The 18222-nt window shown below is 37.7% G+C and overlaps 1 protein-coding gene across 2 annotated transcripts in view; it reads right to left on the minus strand.

Annotated features, from left to right (window-relative positions):
- Positions 1-912: 912 nt before the first annotated feature.
- VPS41 (VPS41 subunit of HOPS complex) overlaps positions 913-18222 on the minus strand; it is a 161762-nt gene continuing 144452 nt past the window's right edge. For both annotated transcript variants that reach the window (XM_079151749.1, XM_079151750.1), the window contains 6 exons: positions 16808-16948; positions 15107-15243; positions 6743-6842; positions 6598-6642; positions 5026-5105; positions 913-4034 (listed from right to left, as the gene is read on the minus strand). In XM_079151749.1, the coding sequence (XP_079007875.1) occupies positions 3954-4034; positions 5026-5105; positions 6598-6642; positions 6743-6842; positions 15107-15243; positions 16808-16948 (584 nt within the window). In that variant the 3' untranslated portion in view covers positions 913-3953. The remainder of the gene's footprint in view (positions 4035-5025; positions 5106-6597; positions 6643-6742; positions 6843-15106; positions 15244-16807; positions 16949-18222) is intronic.

An 18222-nucleotide genomic window follows, 5' to 3' on the forward strand; every position in this document is an offset into this window, starting at 1 on the left:
TGTGCATATGACTTGATGTGAACTAATCATGAAGAAATCAGGATCCAGATGTGACACAATTAGAATAAAATCCTGGTGACAAAACGTATGTAGTTTTTGAACTCAAATTATTTTTAAAATTGAAGGTTAAATTTGGAACTCATTACCAAATTTGGTCAATATAGACATGAATGTATAATTTGATGTGGCTGCAGTCCTTTGATATTCCTATACAATTGGCTCAAAGCTTTTGTTCTTATCCTCGTTCTTCAGGAAGAATGTCTCCAGATTGGAGACATTTCTAAAAATTCCATGGTTTTTTTTTATACACTTGCCCTTATTGTGGGTTTGAACACCTGCTTCCACTCAAGTCCAGCTCCTGCCTGGTGCTGCTGCTGTTCATTTCTTTCTGCTCTTTAGAGTCTAAGGAGTGGAACACACCTCCTCAGTGTCCTCTAAAAATGACTCGCAGATTAACACTATTTTTAGTGAGGTTCAAAAGGGAGGAATAGACAGGGAGGTAGAAAATGACTGCAGATAACAACCACCAGGGGAGGGCCACACTGACAACCTGTCATTTATGTTACAGAATGCTATATATAAAAACATATCCATCTAAGTATGTCTATATAGATATCAATATCAATTCATTGGAGAACTACTGAGCTTGCTTTCATTCAACATTGTTGTGTCTCTTGAATCACTGGGTTACAGACAGAGATGAAGATCCACTCCATGGAACTGCAGGATATTTTGATGTGGTAACCGAGGTGGGTGGAGTGACTACATTTTCACAATCCCCATCTGGGTGAGCATAAAGAAAAGCCTGGTGATAGCTAATTTTGGGAGACCTTCTTCTGAAGATTCATTTTCTTTCCTGTTACCCTTCCTAATATCACATTGATCCTCATCACTCCTAGACTTGTACACACATGAGAAAAGAGAAAGGCACTTTATTTCAGATTTTATAAATTGGCATTCAGTTTAGCAGTTCAGGAATTGGAAGTGACAGTTACAGTTTAGTATCAAAATTGTTGAGAATTTTAATAGCCTGAGTCTTGATCATAGAAACCAGAACAGACTGATATAGAAATGTCTTCTATACACACAGCTATACAAGTAATATTTTTTGTTTAATGTTACTGAGACTGAGCTTCAGAAGAAACTGAGAAATTAGTGTATTTTTATTTACAGTGTTTACTTCACAGGGATGACTTGCCCTGCTGGGTGCGACCCTCTCTGGTGGAGGTGGCACACTGGACTCCTGGGCAGCCCAGTTCTGCAGGGTGGCTTGGTTGAATTGTTTGGCAATCTTCCCTAGAGTTTGTTTCTTTAGCTCCATCAATGCTTCTGTAAGCCAACCAGTACTTTATAATCAGTCGCTTTCTGTAACACGAGGAAGTTTTACTTTCTATACAATGACCAAAAAAGGTCAAAAGAGTATGTTAAAAAAAAAAAAAAAAAAAGGTCAAGTATGCAGTGGTTGGATAAGCTCAGGCACCACGAGGGCAAACTGCCTGGATCCCAGCCGCACCACTTACCGCTACTTGATCTGGACAAGCTGCTTAACCTTCCTCTGCTTTAGTTTCCTCATTGGTGAAACAGTGGTAGAACACTCACCTCACAGGGTCCTGTGATGACTTAGATGAGAGGATGTATGCAAAGTGCTTTTAAATAGCACCTGGCTCAGAGCACTTACTCCATCGGTATTTGTCTTTATATTAAAATAGTTAGCTTAACACTATTAAAAATGACCAAATAAACATTTACTGAGAACTCCAATTTTCAAGGATGAACACCAACTAGTAGAGAATTCTTCTGGTTAAAAGCAAAAGCAAAATAAAGGCTATCAACAAAATAAATTTTGAACTTGGCTGTTTTCACAGAGAACAGCTTTCTTTAAGGTATGGACCTTGCAACAGTGTTTTTCATCAAGGTTTGCTTCCGCACAAACCTGGAAACTCACAGTATAGCAGAAAGAATACTAGAGACTGTTTTAAATTGAGCTAATCATGCATGAAAAAAAGTTATTCGACTAGCATTTTGATTATTTTGCTATATTTAAATGATTAAAAATAAGGTTTGGATGTCCTTTAGTATAACCATGAGGCACGATTTTTTCAAAAGGAAAGTGATTCCAAGGAGGGAGAGTTAGTGTTCTTTATTAACAATAAATTCTATTTTGTTCAGGAATTTTCTAATGTTTTAGTTATTTCTGAAGTGGGGAATGAACATTTTACTATTTTCCTCTTAAATCAGTTATTTAAAATGAACAATGTTAAATAATTATCTCCTTTTCTGTACCTACAATTTTCTTTATGTTCATATAGGACTGACTAAGTAGTATAATTTACCCCAGAAGTAAAATGATTAATTGAAGTCAACAAATCCTGTTGATGGTTTTATTATAGAACTTTGCTGGAATGAGCCTACTGAAATTATAAGAAGGGACTAATAAAAATTTAACAAGCTAAATCCTTACATTAAATCAGTAATTTGAAAACAGTAAGTTGGGCTTTAAGGTTTATTTTTGTAAAGGATGGGTTTCTCTGGTAAAAACAAACACTGGAAACTCACAATGTAGCAGAAAGAATGCTAGTTTTGGAATAAGGTAATACTAAGAAGGCTGAGAGGTACATTCAAAAACAACAAACTTCTAAATATTGATGACTAACAAATAAATCTGTTGTCTGCTAGAGGACTTTAACTCCAGCATGAAGAAGTGCTCTGTGTTTTCTGATCCTGGCCTAAGATTTCATGAAGGGATGGGGGGCCCTGTCTGAGGTCAGGCAGTCTCCTGCAACCTTGCCAACAAGTGCGTTCTGGTTTTCTCCTGTAACCCAGGGTAAGGCCTCCGCCTGGGGATGCCAGGAGAAGCGGGTGAGACACTGCTCATAGTAATGGTCTGCTGAAGTATGGATGTCCACAGGTGATCATTATTCACGAGTTCCATCTTCCCACCAAAGAGATGGAAGCAGATGTATCCACATAACTAGACAATAACTATAAGACACAGAGACAAGTTTGAATTCCCTCCACTATATTCTCTGTTCTTTGAGGAGCCTCCATGGAAGGCTTTGAAAAGGAACATCATAATTATGCCCATCCTCTGGTATTAAACCATCCCATTTCTTCTGAGAATCCCTCCCTGGTTTGACAGGGTCACTCCTTTCTTCTTTACTAGCAAAACCTAACCACAATCCCTCAGATACTAAGATGGTGAACCTTTCTTCCTCACCACGGTGCTTGACTTGCCGATTGCAGTTCAACCCAGTAAAAGTTTGAGTCTTTCACAATGAGGAAGTACTAACATTTATTCAGTCAACAAATGCTGAGTGCCTGAAAGGGCCAGGTATTCTACTGGTTGTCAGAACACACAGAACAAGTAATAAGTAAACACAGAGCTGCAGGACATCAGTCTATTAATGTTATTCCCATATATCACTGAATGAATGACAGTTTGCACAATGTTTCATTAAATGCCTATTAGGACAATAACTACAGATGATGACATAAAAAAACCAAGCCCAGAATGCAGGAACTGTTGCCAGCAAAGCATGTGGAAACAAGGTCCAAGTTGTGAGTAGGAGCTTGCTGGATAATCACAGTTGGCGATGTTCTCTGACAGCTGGGACAATTCTCAATAGTCCACTTTATGGTTGAACAGTGTTACTAACTTATAAAAAATTCATGTCTACCTCTGAGACTTATGTTTCCATTGTTAAATAATGAGCCAAACAAATGATGAAATAATGACTATGAACCCAAATATTTCGAGGCATGGGAAAAGCCACAAGTTCTTTATCAAATGCAAAGAAAAATCTCTAGAAGACAGGCATGGATGAAGAAACTGTCTGAGCATAATACACACATGAATAAATCTCATATCAGCACTGGTGCTAACAAACACTTATATTGTTGCAAGAACAGTCTTAAAAAGAGCAGCGAGGAAGAGACTGATGAGCAGAGCTGTGCTATTTTTTCATCTCCAAAATTGCACTTCCTGGTCCACGGTTCTTTGCACTGCAGATGTTGCAGTATTGTGCAGGAGAATTCTAAAAATGTAATTAAAAAACAGATTTTAAAAAATCTTCTCTAGACTTTCATCTTCAAAAATACTATAGAAGTATTAGTAGGGGATAGAGAGGAAGAGATGAAATGTCATTCCTTTCTCTGGATATTATTTCTGGTTTACACAGGATTCACCCTGTTACCCCACAGCAGAATATGGGGTCTAACATGGTGTGGGGACACAATGGTGATACTAAAGGATAAAGGCATCACAGTACACAGCTCATTTTGAGAAAGTCCTAGGGGAAACTTGATGGTTTTCTACTGCTCAGCAGTCATGGATTTTACCTGAATGAATGAACTAGGTATGCTTTCATAATATTTGTTGTAACCTCCTACATATTTCAACGTTTGAAAAATAGATAATTTCTTATGTGATTAAAACTACAGTTGTCCCCTAGTATCTGAGAGTCTGGTTCTAGGATCCCTTTCAGACACCAAAACTCACACACATGCTCAAGCCCCTCATGTAAATGGCATAGTACTTATATATGACCTACGATGTGCTCCATATACTTTTAATCATGTCTAGATTACTTATTATATCTAATATAATGTAAATGCTACATAAATAGTTGTTTCAGAGGTTGGGTTGTGGCTTAGTGGTAGAGCGCTTGCCTAGAACGTGTGAGGCACTGGGATTATCCTCAGCACCACATAAAAATAAATAAATAAAATAAAGATAGTGTGTCCATCTACAACTAAAAAAATATTTTTTAAAAAGTTGTTCCAGTGTATTGTTCAAGGAATAATGACCAAAAACCCCCACACACCTTCAGCACAGGTGCAATCCCCCCAAACCCAAATATTTCTGATCTGTGGTTGGTTGAATCCACGAATGCAAAACCCATGAAAATAGGGCTGACTGTGTATGATGATTTTTAAAAACCTACAGAGCTGTCAGGATGACAGGTTGTAGTAGCACATCCTTGGATGCCATCAATATCTCTTTAGTGTTGTCAAGCTGCCACTCACCATGCTAGGTACAGGCAGACACTCCTTGTGGAACATGTGCCGGCAGTGGAAGACCACCATGCTGAAGGGCTTCGCTGCATCTGGGGCAGAAGAAAGAACTCAGTGCAACAAACAGACCAGGACACTGTTAAACCAAACCTGACAGAAAGTCCACCTATAGTTTAATTTTTCAGCAACAGGCTACCCTCTGGAGGATGGCTTATTGACAAAAAGTATTCCCAAGGGGTGGTGTGCCCCAGTGCAAAACATGCATTATAACTGCGCTGCTAGGTGATTCATGTATCACTTGCTTGGCTTCTGTGTCAGCCACAAAACTATAAATGGGGCAATATAACAAGAAATGCAGAAATATTTATTTTAAAAACTAGAATCAGTACCTTTAAGTGCCTGTGTGTGCCCAAACCCGCCTCTCAACCCAACACGTGCATAATCTTTGTATACCACATGCTGAAGTCAAGCTTATAGTTTTCTTAAAATGCATTCCTAGTTGACCTGTGGCCAAGATCCCTCCCCAGTGTCAGAGGCAGACCTGGGTTGGAACCCCTGGCTGTGACCCTGGGTTTTACTGCATCCCTGTTTAGGCACATTCTCTCTCCTGTTCCTGCTTGGCCATCTTGTTTCTGGTAACATTTAGAGCCCTTAGCAGATGAAGTTGGGAACTGAACTGTACAGTGGGGTGCTGATGCTGCTTTCTGTTGAAATGCTGCCTAACACACTATCAAAGTTCACTTCTTCCCCAGAGCCCATTACAGGTTTTAGCAGAAGCATTTAAAAATCAAACCTGCTTCCTCTAGAAAAGAATCCTAAGTGGACTGACTTCTCAAGCTACTGCTCTGTCAGATAATCCCTTAATGCTAAGTAAAGTGAGGTCAACTAGGTCTTTAGGACATCTCCACTAAGTATTTTTTAGAATCCTGACAACCACGCTCTAATTTCTACCTTCAAATGATGTGAATCTCTCTTCTCAAGTCATAATGATGCTTAAGTGAGAGGCTTCTTATTACACATGAAAATATATAATACATACATAAGTATACACACACCGAGAAAAGAAAATAAACAAAAGCTTGTATCTTTTAAAGAGTCAGTTCCAATTAGATATTAAGTTTCCACTGAAATGTGAGATAACCTGGGTGCCTAGAACTATACATTAGAGAGAGAACTTAAGTAAAAATTACCTATAAATTGTTGGAGTAGATTCATGGTTCTTTCATCTTGGAATTTAAAATGTGGATTTTTATTTGGTCTTGTTTAACTCTAGAACAGTGGTTCTCAAAAAATAGCCCCTCAATCAGTAGCATTGATATTACTTGGGAGAACTGTTCTAGCCCCTGGGCTGGCACTGTGGGTTCTCCCCAGGCTGCCAGCTGATGCTGATATACCCTAGAGCTCAGGATCCTCAGCTGTGCAGATGGCAACACTAAGTAGGGATGTGGGCTGACATGCTTCCCTAAACCTGATTATTCTGAGTCATATAATTTTATAATAAGTAATTACCCAACTTCAACATTTTAATTCCATCTATCATTAATACTCATTTGGGAAATTTGTCTTCCCTCCCAACCATCTTACCAGTGGGAAGGATGGGGGAAAGGCACGATTCACAGATATTCTCTTCTGTAAGAAAACACACACACTTTGGATTATGCTCTTTCTCTCTGCTCGGCTTCTGAAAGCAGGGTATATGGTTCCATATGACTACTTCAACTTTACCCACCATCAACCAGAACACCTTTCATCTGAGTTCGGTGCATTTTCTTCAATAAGGACAAGGAGTCAGCTACGAGAATCTTCTTGCAGCCTTCACGAAGAAGAATCTAATGCACACATTTAAAAAGAAAAACCATCTTAAATAGACTCAAATGTTGTGTGCATGGTGGGGGGATATATGTGGAATGTCTTATTAGGGTTTAGAAAATTCATGCACCTAAAATACTCCAAAGAGGTACTTATGCATTCTCCTGCCCTTAGTACTCTCTTCCCTCCAAACCACTGCCAGATGGAGCTCTGTGGCTGTGACCCATGATTCAGTCATTACTGGCTACATGCCCCCCTCCCCAGGGTCTCACTAACTTGCTCAAGTTGGCCTCAAACTTGTGATCCTCCTGACTCAGCCTCCAAAGTGGTTGAGATTACTACAGGATGTACACCTCCAACCCCTGGCTCCTGTAGCACTTTTGAAATCAATTACACTTTCACAGTCTGGCAAAGAAAGCCCTGTAGAACCAATCCTAATGTTTTCTTACAAGGCTTCCTCATACAGATTCTCTTTGGCACTCTGGCCCCTACATGATTTGCTCCTTCCCAAAATGGGATGGGAAACCTGTCATTCCAAAATTGTATATTTACTTCCTAAATCTATTCACTCAAAGGTGTACTGGGTTCCTATCACATACAAGACACTGGATGTGAATAATATGCCGAACAGAAGCAGGTGACTTTACATGGCTATGGGTCCCAGTAAGTACTTAGACCTTCTTCATCTTGATGTTAACATCAACTCTAAATCTAGATGGGCACTTTGCTTCCTACAGGTTTAAATTCATGCCACTGGGGAAGGGACACAAGGAAGTGGCCTTTGCAGTCCACGGCAGTCATCTACAGTAGCGTGTGCATCCCTAAAATCACCAAGAGTGCTAGCTTTTGGTGAATCCAGCCAAAGGCTGTTCACCCTAATTTATGAAGGCAAACATTCAGGAAAACAACTGATGTCTAGATTACATTGCTACATGTCTAGATTACTAATACTAATGAGAAAGAGATTACATTTTAGTATTATGTTAATTGGAAATTGCTTATGAAATTTTCTTTAAATTTCTTTAAATTTCTTAAAATTTTACTACAAATGGAGTTTTAAATTCATTTAAAAAATTCAAAATTTTAAGACATCATTAAAGCATACAGAAAGAAAAAGACACAAGAATAAATATTGATGTCAGAAAACTTAAAGAAAATCGATAAGCAAACATACAAAGCTGCTCAAAAACAAAAAAACTTCAGAAAAAGTGTCAGTCACAACATCTTCGGAGAAATGTTTCAAAAAGAATTGGCTCCAACCCTCAGGGGGTGTTCAAGGCCTACTGCATAAATAATTCAGGCGAAAGGACGAGCCAGCAGTCTAGACAGAGGCCACTGGGTCTGCAATCTAAAAAGAAAACAGCGAAAACTGCAAACTATGAAGGAACCATCTCCTCAGCAGGATTACATTTTGTAAATAGGTATACTCTGTCTGCCCGCAAAAGGTATTTTCTAGGAAAATTTTCAGTATTTGGAGGAAAACAGTCTGAAGAAGGAAAAGTATAAAAATACAGCTTATTATATGTTACTTTCTCCTTCATCTGATCAAAATCCAAGGTTCCAAGACTGAGAAATAGAGAAAATTTTGTTTCTTTGACAAGTCAGGCATTTATATATATATATATATATATATATATATATAAAATATAGTTGTTTACTCTGTAACATCTGTAATAAATTGAAGGCAATGAAAGATGGTTAAGTGGTAGACTGTATAAGATTATATGGCACAGTATTATTCAAGCACTGTTTTCCATTTTTTGACACATGACAAGGGATTATGGTGACTATGCATTCCCAGCAGCAAATGTACTAGTGATTCGTGAAACTGAATTCAACTGATACCGATGATACCGATTCAATCCCTGGAAGTTTGCATGCAGCAATTCCCATGCATGTCTTTATTACGAAGTCCTTGCTAGTTGAGAGTCAGATGCTGCAGCAGCTGGCTTAAGGTCATCTTCACACCTTTCTGACCTTCACATAGCTGAGTTCTGACTGCTTCTGTCTTTCAGGGTCCTCTTATCCTATTCTCCCACTGTGGGCCATCACCTTCTACCTGTCTCCTTCTATCCTTGCAAGTATGGTGTTCTTTACATATTTAGGGCACATGCAAACTCTCCTGTTGTCAAGTTTTCAATGACCAGAATGATACTGAATCACTGCTGTTCTCTGTCTGAGAACTACAGGGCTCCCATTACTTTGGGCTAATTTTCTTTACAAAATATGAATATAATTTTAAGGATCATGTCCCTTTTCTTACCCAGGTAGTTCCTGTTTTCCAAAGCATGCTGACTGGCCTTTCAAAGTTGAAGTCATTTTTAACCAGCAAAATCTTCCTTGCCTGCTCCCTCCTGTTTTCCCATAATTTCTTAGGGATTCTGTGTTGGATAGCTTCTGATGTCACTTTCAGAAATTAAAATCAGTTGAAACACCTTGTGATCTATGAAACGTCTCTATCTGGTACATAAACAGCACCTTTACTAACCTTTGCTTTGTAATTCTTATCGCTTGTAAGAATTTCACCAAAGATAAACGACTGTCTTTTTTCTCAACTTTGTAATAACATTGTTTTCATTTAAAAAAAATTATTAACATTTCTTATAAATATATTTCAGAGATTGATTTTCCTTATGGGACTTTAATGTTTTTCCAAGATTATCCAAATCTTTGGGTGGACTTCTTCCTACATCCTTCTTGACCACTCCTGGTTCTCTCCATAGTTCTAAATTTTTCTAAATTCTGTATTTTATCAACATGACCTTTACTCTTTGCCCTTTGTAACTTTCTAGACAATCAACTGTAGGTTTTATATGCAATTTGTTACTTGTATACTCTGCCTACTGTAAATTTAAATAGAAATATATTTCTAAGACAGTTGTTGAAAATCGGCATGAGATCTTAAGATGCACCCTATCTTTTCTTCCTGGTTTCTCTTCAGTTCATCATCAATAACAATCCAATCAAAAGTAGAATACCAGATTCAGAGACATTTGATAAGGGAATGAAAGAACAATAAATGAAGTTATCATGGCTCATTAGAATCAGCTGCCATGGGAAAAATGTCATCCCCAAATAGCTGAGTTTCTGTAATCTTTATTTTTTGGTACCAGGGATTGAACCCAGGGGTGCTGAACTACTGAGCCACATCCCTACCCCTTTCTTAATTTTTTTGAGGTAGGGTTTCACTACATTGCTTAGGGCCTAAGTTGCTAAGTCAGTTAACTGGCTTTAAACTTGTGATCCTCCTGCCTTCAGCCTCCTGAGTTACTGGGATTACAGGCGTGCATCACCCCACCAGAATCTTTATTTTAAAAGTCTCTGGACATTGATTTTTTTTTTTTTTTTTTTTTTAAGCAGCGTGGCTATTTATTAGTTAGGAGAAAAGTAACTACAGATATGAGGTGCAAGAATGGAGATGGGGCAGACAGGGCCCCAATATTTGAGGCTGTACCCCGTGCCGGAGAGCTCCAGTCTAGAGCCTGAAGTTGGTCCCTGAGTGTGTGCATATGTGCATGTGAGCTATGTGTTTGCTAAGTGCTGCCCCTGTGATTTTTTTACTGAAATTGCCTTGTTCATACTGCAATACTTATCACCAGAATTGCAAATGACAGTGAGTTACTTGGCTTTCAAGTCCCAGTGTGACGGAGAGCTCAACTGAGAAACTTTCTCCCTCCTTTCCAGTTCATCCTTTAGGCCACAATGCCATGGGACTTGAATTCTACTTGAAAAAGCTTTGCTTTTGGTTGGCATTATTATAAAAAATGATGAATGGCAGATATGAGATGGGAAATATAGATTCTCAGATCTCACACTGAGTTCAAAAACAATCTAAATTGTTAAATTTACAACAGCACTAAGTATGCATGAAGAAAATTGATTAAAGACTCCAGTTGGTTGTCAAAGGCCTTCTGTGTCATCCTGATGTGGCAAAGCTAAAAACACTGAGAAGAGAAAAATCCATTTTGTCTTAAAAGTTTATTTCAGGAATTTAAAGTTTAAAAACTTAGAAAAAAAGTTCTATACTATGAGTGAAAAACCCATGTGGGCCCCCCTAAAGGCACATGAGAAGAAAGTTACTATTTTCAAAGAGATTTCAAGTAGAGATTGAAATTCAAAGAGATTTCAAGTAGAGAGATGTGGGAAATAAGAAATATAGGGGTTGAAGCCAATGTAAGTACAAGAAAATAATTTTGGTAGGTGTGGAGACTGATCTGGTTAGGGAAACAGAGGCCCAGCAATGTGTAATGACTTACTTAGAATCAGGCCCTGGTTTGTGAAGGCTGACTCACAGCAGGGACTCAGGACTTAGCAAATGCTGGTTTCTCCACATCAGCTCCCTCTTCAGTACAAGTTACAACAGATTTGCTACCACCATCACCCCCCTACTCCTGTACCCATAATGAAAAGCTAAGGATGGACTGCAATTGGTAGGTGGGTGGCTGTAAGAGCTAATACGATTTTGGATGAAAGGCAGGAGATACAGTCAAAGGATCTGGGTTCAAACCCAGCTGGTCACCTTCCCAGACTGACAAGTAATTTGCCCTTTTTGACACTTGGTATTCTACTCTGTGAAATGGAGATGACAGCTCACACAGGACTGCTGTGAAGATGAAATGTTTGTGAAATAAGACTGTCAAAAGAAAGGTGTTATTAAACAAAGATGCCAAAATTGTTAAGGGAAAAAATGTCTCCAACAATAGAAAAGAATATAAATGCTAAATTTAAAAAAATGCTTAATTTATAAATAAAAATGTTTAAAATTTGAAAATATAAAAATAAAAATCATTTATACCCTATAGTTTTAGAAATGATTTGTGTCAAGATGAATGCTATTTGTTCTTGAAATCAAGTCTAGAAACGTTTTAAGTTTATAAATACAATACAGACTACTTTCTTCTTACTGACTTCACGAACTTTTAAAAATTAAGTTCAACAGTCAGGCATGGTGGTGCACATCCGTAATTCAAATGACTTGGGAGGCTGAGGCAGGAGGATCATAAGTTCAAGCACAACTTCAGGCAATTTAGTGAGACCCTGTCCAAGATACAACATAAAAAGAACTGGGGATATAGCTCAATAGTAAAGTGCTCCTGGGTTCAATCTCCAGTATCAAAATGAATGAATAAATAAATAAATAAATGGGATAATTACACTTACAAAGTAGTAGGAGGATGCTATAAATTAAAAGAAATTAAATTGATGATGTACTTTCATTAACTTTGTCATAGGCATCTAACTTGCCTAATGATGCCAAACTTAGGTTGAAGAAAGCTGTTATATTTTAGAAAATTCCAAACTTTAAAATTAGAAGAGTCATTCAAGTTTTTTGCCCATAACTTTCTATACCCTCTTTCCAATGAACAACTAGCTAATGGAATGATCTCCCAAGGCATTTTCAGAGCCCAAATGAGTTTTAAAATGCTGCATACTTGATTGTAAATGTCCCCTTAGAGATTCCCACTGTATATTAGCAAAAGCAGGTGCAGAGAAGAAGCTCTGCGACAGCATTTCTCTAACATATGACCCCCTGGATCTCCATGTTTACTGAATGGCTTTTAATACCCACTGTGGTTGTTACCGTCCCTACATCACACCCAGAAGGTCCTAGATTCTTGGAAATTCATAGACATGCAAAATTTCCCTCCAATTTTAGGGATTAACAGCATTGCCAACTTTTTTATTTTGCTAAGTGAGAACATGTGAAAATCAACTATAGTTTTATGCAACATAAAAAAACAAGAATAAACAGAATCAAAAAACATGTATGTGAAACCGTTCTGGGAAGTGCAAAAGGCTCTACAGAGATGCTAAGTTATTTTTACAATGATCCCTAGTAGGTTGGCTAGAAAAGGAAAATAAATGGCCACTAAAGAAAAAGAGCAGCCTTTTCCCATAGGAAAAAAATCCTAAATCCTTTCTTCATCCATGAGTAGGAAGTATTCTCTGGAATTCTCTGAAAAACCTCTTCAGTAGACCCTTATCTCTCTGTACCCTCCAAAAAGACCTCTGAGCTCCCACGAAGAGAAAAGGTGTGACACTTTCCACAGGCTTTGCCACCTTCCCTCCTGTGGGTCCATTCCTCTCCTGTTGAGAGTCCATTCTCTCTTGTTGAGAAGCTACTCTGGAGAATTTTAGACAACGACAGCTCTTTGGACCACTGGCTAAACAACTTTGAGAGTCAAACACATTACCCAACTGCATACTTACACAGCTTAAGGAAAAGCTCTCAGAATATCTTAAAATGTAATTAAGAGGATAAAATATTGATTTAGCAGATGTTTTAGGAATTCATTTTGCATCTAGTAATAATTATTTCTAGTTAATTCACAATTATGCAAATTTGTTCATAAAAAATGAATGAGCAGTGACACTACAGTGGTGTCCATGAGCTTGGGTCTCTGGAATAAGATTCTAGGTTAGAGGGTTTTATCAGGTGGTCTTGCAGGCACTGGGGAAATTGGGAAAATTGAAGGACACAATATTCATCCCAGAGGCTAATAAGCTTCATGCACTACAGTTGAAGAATCCCACTCTTGGGTACAGTTGTTCAAAGATGATTGCATGACTTCTTAGTAAATTTGGACTTGGAACTCTGAGCACATCCTAGAATACCAGTAGGAGTTTATAAGGATTATAAGGATTGGCAAAGTGCAGATCACTGTCAAACCTCACTCCAGAGGTTTATAAGGCTGGACACTGAACCTACTTTTAACCAAGCCCAAATCCAAGCCTTGGTGCTAATGACTGCCCTGCCTGAATCACTATTCTACAGTCATAGGGCACTGCAACAATGGGAGCTCCTTGTAGTCTCTCTCCTTGCCTGTGAACCCATCCACATGTTCTATTTCCTTCTGCCCTTTGTTTCCTCTCCCAATAATCATTCCCTTGGGTCATCTGCAAACCTAAAAATCCCACTGGAAATAAAGACATTCATATTGGTCAGCATTTTGCAGAACAGGTCCTCCATCTCTTTGGCTTAACACCAATTTCTCTCCCACTAGTCCCATTCCTCACAGAGCTCTCCGGAGTGAAGGTTCCTGATCTCTCACATCACCAGCTATAAGTAAAATGTTTCCTTTTAAAGGTGTGTCATCTAGTCATCACAGTTGCCTGTGGACCACATGGGTAACATCCTAGTTCAAATAGGATGCTGAGGCCCGACTGATAGCACCCCTGCCTTCCCCCATCACTCCTCAACATCCATTTGGATGATTCAGTCAAGGCTATGGTCTCTCAGGTTCTTGACTAATTCTACTTCAATGATCTTTACCTTCACCCCATTTTTGGAAATTGTAATATTCATGGTATCAATACTCCCCAGCTGTAACTTTTGTCCCTCTAGCTTTGCCATTCCTTTACATCTCTCATATCCATTCTCTGTGACACTGAATTTCCTTAAACTTTTTCTATTCACCTAGCTTCCCACCTAAGGTTGTCAATACTCGTCACTCTTTCTAGTGATTACTGTCCAACAAATTCTCTTCATAGTGCTCCTCTTACAACAACCTTAACTTCTGGCTTTATTTGCAAATTCCGGGAATTATCCATTACAACAAAAACTCATTTTAAATGAATTCAAGAATACAGTGTGAATTTTTATGGTAATGTGTTTTAAACAGTTTTTAATGCTATGGAAGCTACCAATGTTCTTAAAAACAGCAAGTACTCAAGTCCCTTTAAGAAAAACATCAGGATACTTTGTAATTAGCATATTCATTATGAATATGCTATAATTATGAATATGCTTTGTAATTAGCATATTCATATGAAAATAATGGGTTTCACTTTTCTTATCACAAATTCTGAATTAACAGGGATAATAAAGTTGTGCTATTCTAGCAAACAGACAAAGGTTAAATCCTGTATTTCAACCTTTTTGGGCAATGGATTACTAAATGGCTTCAACGAAAATCATTCAACTACTGAAAAGTATATTTTTTTATTTCCCCAAAATGGACACAATATTTATTCTCCCTAATGATGTTTGGGTGGCCAGAGATCTCATAGGCATTGTAACTACTCTCACACCTTCCAGGCAGTATTTACCACACAAATGTAAAAATGCCTTCTCAATGTGAAGAGAAAATATGAGAATGGCTGAAGAATCAAATGGCCTCCTGAAGGGGTGATGTTTTCAGTTCATCTATTTGAACAGTTTTCTAAGTATCTGGGCCTGAATAAAGTGTCAATATAAAATTAACCTTTTTAATATCTAACATAAACTTTAGAAATGTTTATCTTGAAGGAAGCCACTAATTCAAGTCAAAAAAAGGATATTTACTTGCAAATTGTAGTCTTGCAATATTTTAACCAAGGAGTCTCTCAGATTGGGAATCTCCATTCCTTCCTTAATACGGTGAATCAGAAGAATTGGGTCAACATGCGTGCCGATGTTGTTCAACAAGCCAGTAATAAATGCTACAGAATATCACATAAAACAATTAACATACAAGTAATGTTATAATGCATTTTATTCACACATAATGAAACTTTAAACCAAAAGTAACTAAAAAATGTTTCCTTCAAAGTAAGTATTAAAGCCACTTGAATTTTTTTTATGCCATTTGCAGGAAAATGGATGGAACTTGAGAACATTATGTTAAACAAAACAAACCAAACTCAAAGTCGAAGGTCATTGTTTTTATCTCATATGTAGAAGCCAGAGAGAAAAAAAGGATAAGAAAGGTATGGAGGAATCTCATGAAAAATCAAAGGGAGATCAGAAGAGTACAGGAAAGGGAATTGGGGAAGACTGGAGGGGAGAGAAGTGGGAAATACTAGGGAATGACATTGGCCAAACTGTTATATTATGCATATACATATATGCAGCAACAAATTCTACCATTATGTACAATTATAATGCACTAATAACAAATATGGAAAAAAATCTGAATTTCTCAACTCTCAAGAACCAATTTTTCCTTTAAAGTTTAATCTTTTAAGAACTTCTCTGAAGACATAAAAGAAAAATTAAATGAGAACAATTTTAAAACAGTTGAACAAATGATCACCTGTGTTCAGACCTTTATTTATATCTTCAAAATACAATCTGTACTGGCAAAAGGATGCAACTAATATTTTTGAGAACTTCCTGTGCTCAGCTATTATATAATATTCCTCAGTATGTTGCAAGGTGGACTGTTATACGTCTCTATTTTACAAATAAGGGAAACAGGATGCTGAATTTACCTAGATCACAAAGTTAGCAAGTACTGAGCCCAAATAAAAAACACAGGTCAGACCCAAGTTCATGATGTGGTCTATGATATTCACTTGGGCTCCTAAGGTCCTTAAACTACTACTTTATCAGGTTCAATTAAATTCCTTATATTTTCATGAAAGAAAGTCATCAGAGTCAATTTCAGATTATGGTTTAGGACTATAAAGCCTTCTTTACAAATCCCCATCAAAAAAAAGACTTTAAACCGCATCCTAGTTTCTGAATCATTTCTACACCTTCAAAAGAGGACTTGGGTTACTGTTAGGTGACTGCTTTTGTTTATTTCTTTTCAAAATGGGAGGAGAACCAATGCAAATGATCAAGCTGAGGGCCAACAAATATAAACTCCTGGTGCTGCACTGATAAAATGGGGTAGAAGAGAGACTGAATACAACCATGCAAACATCCACATCCAGATACGGTCAGCATCAAGCAACAGTTACTATAAAGAGACTGGCAAGTGCTATATACTTTCATAATAAATGCCCCTTATATACAAACTAAAACCAAATTCCAACCCAGAAATATGCCCCATGGAGACACAGTTAAAAAAGCTGTAAACCACTTGTTCTGTGTCCCACTTGGGTGATGCAAAGTGATGAGGCTCCAGCCTTTTCTGCATAGGGATCTTGGGAATCCTTACAACAGGTCTGCTTTTATTGTAGAGACCTTGCCATATTTTAAACTCAATGTATTCTGAGATAATTCTTATTAATAAATAACTAGAAAGCAGTTATAATCAAAGATGACTTCTCTGCTTACGTGGTTTGTCAATGGAATACAAAATTAGATCTTCCCAGAGTTCTCCATCATCTTGTTCCTTGGCAAATTCGATTGCTTTATCAACATCATGCAGTTCCTCCATAATCATCTTCAGGGCACTTCGGCTATTACCCATCCTGCCTAGAGGGGCAAGGAAGTGAGACTTCGTTTATTTTAAAGAAACACAGCATATTTCTTAATTTGTTTATACAGTTTGAAAACTAAGACAAAAGCATATTTTTTTATGTGACACTAGCATTTACTATATGTAACGTAGTAAATGTCTTTAATTTATTAAGTGTTTGCTTTGTGCAGAGTACTCATTTAAGTGCTTGCATAAATTACATCATTTAGTCATCACTATAATATCATGAGGGTTGTTCTACTAATGTTCCTATTTTAGAGACAAAGAAGAAGAAATGTTAGTCACTTGCCAAGACCATAGAGCTTAGCAGCTATATAGTACAGGTGGAATGTGAGCTCAGGGATGCCAGATTCTGCCTGTTTTTTGACAGACCTGTACTTCTACTCGATGTTAATACCTTCATATTCAGATACAATTTAGACATTGAGAGACCTTGGAAATCATTCTGCCTCTTTAAGGTGGTTCTGCATTTTGCTCACTGGATGAAACTGACTCAATTATCAGTGGGTGACTTCATTTCTTTCTTTTCCAAGTTCAGGGAAAAGCTGTTCAATAACCTTCATGAGAGAAAAGTATTTATCAACTATGCTTCTATTAGCTAATTATCTTTATAAACTTTGTTCATTGATCTACTGGCATTTCAATGCCTTTACCTAAATTTCTATGAGTTTTTACTACAGCTTATGTCAAAAGCCTTAATCAGCAGAAGGTGAGGAAAGACACTTCCTTGGCTTTGTCCCCTGGTGTTATGGTTTGGATGTGAGGTGTCTCCCAAAAGCTCAGGTGTGAATTATGTAAAAACATTCAGAGGTTAAATTATTGGATTCTGAAAGCCTTAACCCACTCAGTGAATTAATACCCTGGTAGGGATTAACTGAGTGATAACTGAAGGTGGATCATTGGGGGCATGCCTTTGGGGCATATATATTATATCTGGCAAGTGGAGTTTCATCATCATGTGAGCCACTTCCCACGGCCACATTCTTCCACCATGATGTTCCACCTCACCTCAAGGCCTGATGAATGGCACCTGCTGTTCATGGACTGAGACCTCTGAAACCATGAGCCCTTAAACTTTTCCTCCTCTACAGTTGTTCTTGTCAGGTCTTTTAGTCACAGCAGTGAAAAAGCTCACTAAAACAATGAGTTACTTGAGGTTGTGATGACAACCCCAAATACACAACTTAAGTAACAAAATATAACCATAAAAACACTCCTACTAAGAAAAGTAGGTCCCATAATAAGATAATTCCATGAAGCTGCAAATGCA

The sequence above is a fragment of the Sciurus vulgaris genome, assembly GCF_902686455.1.
Source record: "Sciurus vulgaris genome assembly, chromosome: 8".
NCBI lineage: Eukaryota > Metazoa > Chordata > Mammalia > Rodentia > Sciuridae > Sciurus > Sciurus vulgaris.